Raw genomic sequence first — 7,281 nt, 5'->3', positions numbered from 1 at the left:
TAGGTAATATTCCTGATATAGATTAATATTGTGCTTTCAACATTCTCAATTCTCTCTTCTTCTTCCTCCTCCTCCTCTCTCTTCTTCACCTTTTTGATTAGATCGAAACAAAAATGTCCTCGGCGCCGTCTCCGGGGACTACTCCGTCACCATCTCCACCGTCTCCTCCCACAAACTCCACCACAACCACTCCTCCTCCAGCTTCCTCTCCTCCCCCCACCACCACTCCTTCCTCTCCTCCGCCGCCATCTACTAATTCAACATCTCCTCCTCCGTCTTCTCCATTGCCTCCTTCTCTTCCTCCTCCGTCTCCAACTCCTCCTGGATCTTCAACTTCTCCTCCTCAGCCGTCTCCTTCAACACCAGACTCCCCATCTCCGCCGTCTCCCACCACTCCAACTCCTCCTGGATCCACCACTCGTAGCCCTCCATCTCCAACCTCGGGACCACCGTCGAATCCCTCGAGCGGAGGCGGAGGAGGAGGAGGAGGAGGATCTCCTCGAACTCCATCAACCTCTTCGCCGCCGTCTTCCTCTTCCGGCGGATTATCGACAGGAGTTGTGGTCGGAATCGCCATCGGAGGAGTCGCTGTGCTTGTTGTACTGACTCTGATTTGTCTTCTTTGTAAGAAGAAACGACGAAGAGACGATGACGAAGCTGCTTACTATGCTCCCCCTCCACCTCCTCCTGGTCACAAAGGTTAAGATCTCATAAAAATTGAATCTTGAACCAAATCAAAAATCGAATCTTTGAACCGAAATTGCTTAATTACCCACAAATTTAGGATTTTTATTTTCTTGCATGCTAATTCTCCAATTTCAGATTTGCTATTATGCGAAAAGATATTTACTTTTTAAAGAAATTTTCAATTTTTTTTGAGATTTAGATGTTTCCTCTGTTTTCTCAGCCGGAGGACCTTACGGTGGACAACAACAATACTGGCAGCAACCAAACGCATCACGACCGTCAGATCACGTTGTGACGTCACTTCCTCCACCACCAAAGCCTCCCTCTCCACCGCCTCCGCCGCCTCCACCACCGCCTTTCATGAGCAGCAGCGGCGGTTCCGATTACTCTGATCTACCAGTTCTTCCTCCACCGTCTCCAGGGCTTGTGTTGGGCTTCTCCAAAAGCACTTTCACTTACGAGGAGCTAGCTAGAGCCACCAATGGCTTCTCTGAGGCCAATTTGTTAGGACAAGGAGGGTTCGGTTACGTGCACAAGGGCATATTGCCTAGTGGGAAAGAAGTCGCTGTGAAACAGTTGAAAGCTGGGAGTGGTCAGGGAGAGAGAGAGTTTCAGGCAGAGGTTGAGATCATTAGCAGAGTTCATCACAAGCATTTGGTGTCTCTTGTCGGATATTGCATCGCCGGTGTTCAAAGATTGCTTGTTTATGAGTTTGTTCCTAACAACAATCTCGAGTTTCACCTTCATGGTTAGACCAAAAAGCTTAAACTCTTTGTTGTGGCAGAACATGCTTTGTTATACCAATTAGTGATGGACTGATGGTTTTGTTGTTTTGGGAATTGAATTTGTTTACAGGGAAAGGGCGGCCTACAATGGAATGGAGCACAAGATTGAAGATTGCTCTTGGATCTGCTAAAGGACTTTCATATCTTCATGAAGACTGTAAGTCTAAAATCTGAAAAATGATGTATAGATGTTTGATGAATGGAGTCTGAGCCACTCTTGTTTGTAGGCAATCCGAAAATCATTCACCGTGATATCAAGGCGGCAAATATACTGATGGATTTCAAGTTTGAAGCTAAGGTATGATTTTATCTGTTATGCGATATGTTTGTGAAGCTTATTTCTTTTTGTGATTTGTGTCACTGAAGCTATTCCTATATCTTTCAGGTGGCTGATTTTGGTCTTGCCAAGATTGCTTCTGATACCAACACTCATGTATCTACACGCGTGATGGGAACCTTTGGGTAAATAGATAATCTTGAACCTAAAGTTTCTGTGTGGATCCTTTTCTTGCAAATTCTGAAACTTTTTGGTTTTGGATTTTAGGTATTTGGCTCCTGAATACGCTGCAAGTGGAAAGCTCACCGAGAAATCTGACGTTTTCTCATTTGGTGTTGTGCTTTTGGAGCTAATAACCGGACGTCGTCCTGTGGATGCAAACAATGTCTATGTTGATGACAGCTTAGTTGACTGGGTACTTACTCTGACTTGCAAATAATCTAAAGTTCACATTTTGAACGGTTGAGTGAAGCGAATGCTCTGTGTGGATAATGTGAAAACAGGCACGACCGTTGCTTAACCGAGCATCTGAGGAAGGAGACTTTGAGGGTTTGGCTGATACAAAGATGAAGAATGAGTATGACAGAGAGGAGATGGCTCGCATGGTTGCTTGTGCTGCGGCTTGTGTTCGTCATTCAGCTCGTCGCAGACCTCGCATGAGCCAGGTAACTTTATTTTACCCAAATTATGCATTTTCTCTAATGAGCATTTGGTTTGGTACTTGGTTTCGAAGTATTAGCTAACTAGAACTAAATGAAAATTCAGTTTAGTAAGGGTTTGTATTATATAAACTTTCACTATATCATCTATATTTTGTATAAACTAAACCTATTCTTAGTTAAGAACAGGATTCTGTAAAGAATTTTGGGTTATTTGGGTCGTTTCAGCTTGCGCTAACCTCAGTTGCAGATTGGTTTTGGTCCGGTTTTTGGTTTTGAACGGAAACTTCCTTTGCAAGCTTAGATTTTCTTCTTTGAAAAGTTAGGGTTTGGTTTTGTTTCCGTGATAAATTTTGGTTCGGTTCGGTTTTTATGCGTAGCCATCTATATAAAACATCACCGGATGAAAAAAGATCTTTACTTATCCGACCATTGTGAAACTTAGTTTCTTAGCTGCATATTTTTGCTGTTGTTGCTAATTGTGTCATTTAAAATGTTAATAATGCTAATAGAGTGAGTGTTTTGGTGTTAAAAAACGAGCAGATTGTACGTGCGTTAGAAGGAAACGTATCGCTGTCAGATTTGAACGAAGGGATGAGACCGGGTCAGAGCAATGTATACAGCTCATATGGAGGAAGCACTGATTATGACTCGAGCCAATACAATGAGGACATGAAGAAGTTTAGAAAAATGGCACTTGGGACTCAAGGGTACAACACGACCGGCGAGTACAGTAACCCAACCAGTGACTATGGACTGTACCCGTCCGGTTCGAGCAGCGAGGGCCAAACCACACGTGAAATGGAGATGGGGAAGATTAAAAGACCCGGTCAAGGTTATGGTGGACCTTCTCTTTAGATCATAGAGGGGAGGAAATGCAGATTTTTTCTTTTTGATTCTTTTTTTTTTTTAACTGTAAAGATTTGAGGAAATTGCCTTACTCTAATTGAAACAACTACGATATAAAGTATGATGCATTTAAAGATTGTTGCTTTGGTTTCTTCTTTAGAAGTTGTGATGTTGGGTTGAATATATTCTTTCATTCTTTATTTTCTTTATTTTTGGGGTTTAAAGCTGAAATGTGGATTTCTTAATGAAGAACACCTTTTGATTTGTCTTTAGCCTAGTTCGGTTAAGCTCCAAAAAAGTGTTCTTTATAAATCTACCAACAAATTTATCACATAACCTCTGTAAGGCTTGGGTCCAGTAATTTAGGGTTGCTTATTTCAGAATAAATCGACTGTTTCAGCAATTTAAGATAATTTAATCATATTATCTAGCGTAATTAGCAAACGTGAATATAAATATACGAGAAATTAGAAAAATAGCAATGATGAAAGTTACATCGTCTGATGATCATGATCACTTTTTGCTATTGCCTCAAGTTGCTAAATCAATGTGAACCAGACTTGGAACATAACTGAGGAGAAGTGGCCGATCATAGGGTAATGATCTCTTTTTAGTCTCTTTATAAACTTCTTTATGCATATTCTCTCCAGCTATATAAATTCTTATGATCTCTTGATCGTATGCATTGCCTATGCATTCATCACAATACACGACCATTTTATTCTCCTCATCCACCAAGAAACTGACCATTTTCGTCATATCTTGTATCATTAATTTATCGAAATCCACTACTAAAAAATAACTCCAGGACAAATTTTTGGGCTCATCAATCTTCATGTTGCTCACCCATATCTTCATCTCTGATGATTTTCTATCAAACCTTAACAACGCAAGTTTCTCTTCTCTGACAACTGATAGAACCGGAGTCATCTCACCCAATAAAACATTATGAAAAGGAAGAGAGATATGTCCAAGTCTCTCTGTTGTGAAGTCAAACATGACTATGGAACTAACATAATGGTAATTTTTAAGCCAGTAAGTATTTCCCTTCAAAGACACACCATACGATAAATTACACCAGTAGGTCAAGACTGTCCAGTCACCTTTGACGTCATCAAGAGCCCTCCATGAATCAGAGTTGAACTCATAGATTTCAATTCTAGGGCGTTTCTGTTCAACCAAATAAATGCCAATGCTCAAGATTTTGTAGCCACCGCAAGATCTGTTCTTGTTTTCGTATCCTAGAAAATACGTATGGACCATTGAGTACAAACGATTATTGGATCTGATCGACCTGGTTTGACCAGTACAAGGGTTCCACAACCACGAGTCTATAGTACTTGGTGGTGCACAATAATAAACCGTTGCAGTGGAATATTTTAGATATTTCGACACGTTTTGAATCCTTTAACTGCTAAGTTTACATGTAACCTCAAAGGATGGATCAATGCTGTTGTGGATTCCATGGAGACTGACGCTACCTGAATAAACCCCATAATCTTTCTTTAAGATCACTTGCGTACCCCAGTTTTTGATGAATCTCGGATCTTTGAATAACGCATACCATCTTTTGCACGTAGATCGTAGTTTGCTTAGAGAGTTGGCAGGAACCCTAGAGAGTATAGTCGATTCTAAATTCAGTGGAAGATCGGAAATCATTGTTGTGTTTTCTTTGTGATTTTTGAGCTTATCTCTCAAGGAAGAAAGCGAAGAGAAATTAGGGTTTTAACTTTTAACAGTCGCAATTGGTATATATATTAGAGAGCGTATAAGAAGTTAATTAACAGGAAATATTATACAGATAAATATTGAATGCATAATGGTCAATTGTTACAAGCAAAATTAAGTCGAGAATATTTATACCAATTGCAAATTGGGAACTGTGTAATTTATTTGACTTGGATCACAGGCTTCTCCCCTCCACTAAGGTTTCACGTCTCTCTGAGGCAGACAGAGACTTAAACAGAGATTTATGGAGTATGGACAGAGTTTTCACAATGTGTACACAATATCTGTATTTGGAACTGATGGACCCGAAGGAAATTTATTTTGGGACAGAGTGGTAACAAGAGTCAGAGAGTCGTTATGTGAAGACGGCTTGATTTGGTTTTTGCTGTTGAGCGTGGAGAGTGGTGATTTGTGAATGATACTCATCATTTTTGGACCGATCACAAGAGTAACTTCGTGTAGTTCAGCGAGTACAACAAATCCATAGTTAGTGGCCTAGAAGAATCAAAGCCTTTCTCATAGGAGAATAGAGTGAAAACGACTTCAAACTTGTCAAAGAATAGAGTACAACACACGGACCAATACAGTAACCCGACCAGTGACTATGGACTTTACCCATCTGGCTCAAGCAGCGAGGGCCAAACCACACGGGAAATGGAGATGCGGAAGATTAAAAGAATCGGTCTTTAAACCATAGAAGGGAGCAAATTACAGATTTTATTTCTTTCTTCAACTACATTGAGGAAATTGCCTTACTCTTATTTGAACCTACTATGATTTAAGAATGATGCATCTAAAATTGATTTTCTTTGGTTTCTTTCTTTAGAAGTTGAGATATCAAAAAAAAAAAGAAGTTGAGATGTTGATACTAAGATTGAGGAGGTTGGATTGTAAATGTTGATTTCCTAACGAAGAAATCAATTATCACATATATAACCACTCGTGTATAAGGCTTGGGTCCAGTAATTTAGGGTTGCTTATTTCAGAATAAATCGGCTGTATCAGCAACTTAAGATATTTTATTATAATTTTCTTGTATCTATTTAATTAAAACAGAAGCACATCTAGTGTTTACATCCAAACACTCCCAAAGTTTTTTTTTTATAATATTTTTTTTATTTTTATATTTAATTTTCGAAAATTAGTTATTAATTTAGATATTCTTAGATATCCTAAAATCTAGGTCATCTTTAATTTAAATTTCAAATTATTAGAAATTTAATTAAATTTAGTTACAAAAATTTGCATTCAATTTAATTTAAATTTAAAAAATTCAAAAAAATTATAATTAAATTTTATTACGAAAATTTAGATAATAATTTTAATACTTTAGAATTTCTTAAATACAGAAAAGATTTAATTTAAAATTTTAAATTTAAATAATATTTTTATAAAAATGCATAGTAAATAAATATTTATCGTATTTTATCATAAACACTCGGTCTAAAATATCAAATATTTGAGATTAATAAATATTTATATTATACAATAATATGATCGAGCTGATTAGAGTTATATATATATATATATATATATATATATGGTCTATGAGTTAATTTATTAAAACATGTAAGATATTAAGATGATTTGAGACAATTAAACTAACAGGTTAACCCGTTTATATATATATATATATATATATACATTTTTTTAATAGCACAAATAGTAAATAAATATCTTATTATATTTTTTCATAATCAATTGGTCCAAATATTCCATATTAGTAAATATTTATAAGGTTATACAATTATAATTATAGTCTTATACAGGTTAGTTTGTCAAAACATGTAAGATATTAAAAATGATTTAAGACAACTAAACGGATTGATTAGCAAATTCATAGATATATAGATTGTTTATGTGTAAATCTAAATTCACATAATAACAAAGTATATAATTAAAATTAGATCAATGTATACTTAATTAATGTATACTCTTATTCTACTAATATACAAATTTTACTGTTTAAAATTAAAATATGATAACAATTTTTTGATTTAAAAAAATAAATAACAAAAATAAATTATATCTAAACAAAAAAAGATAAATGCAACTTATATTAGAAATAAAAAATAAAACATTCCTGTGCATCCAAAATCTAGTGATTAGTAAAAATGACTATAAATTTACGATAAATAAGAAAAATAATGAAGTAAGTTACATCGACTAATCACACCTTTTGCTTTTGCCTTAAGTTGCTAAATCAATGTGAGCCAAACTTGGAACATAACTGAGGAGAAGTGGCTATGAGAAAGAATACTTTCTTGTATATTGCTATTGACAGAGATTACAAATA

The 7,281-nt window shown here is 36.4% G+C and overlaps 1 protein-coding gene and 1 pseudogene across 1 annotated transcript; one reads left to right on the top strand and one right to left on the bottom strand.

The window, feature by feature from the left end:
- Positions 1-4,916, bottom strand: part of LOC18013716 — a 6,069-nt pseudogene extending 1,153 nt beyond the window's left edge.
- LOC18013629 (proline-rich receptor-like protein kinase PERK1) lies at positions 69-3,416 on the top strand. The gene is made up of 8 exons (XM_006418666.2): positions 69-699; positions 908-1,435; positions 1,543-1,629; positions 1,700-1,770; positions 1,858-1,934; positions 2,017-2,164; positions 2,253-2,414; positions 2,952-3,416. The coding sequence occupies exons 1-8, from the start codon at positions 114-116 to the stop codon at positions 3,264-3,266; spliced, it is 1,974 nt and encodes a 657-aa protein (XP_006418729.1). The 5' UTR covers positions 69-113; the 3' UTR covers positions 3,267-3,416.
- Positions 4,917-7,281: the final 2,365 nt, after the last annotated feature.

The sequence above is a fragment of the Eutrema salsugineum genome, unplaced genomic scaffold (genome assembly GCF_000478725.1).
Source record: "Eutrema salsugineum unplaced genomic scaffold, Eutsalg1_0 scaffold_4, whole genome shotgun sequence".
Lineage (NCBI taxonomy): Eukaryota > Viridiplantae > Streptophyta > Magnoliopsida > Brassicales > Brassicaceae > Eutrema > Eutrema salsugineum.
This window is presented reverse-complemented; position numbering and strand designations above follow the sequence as displayed.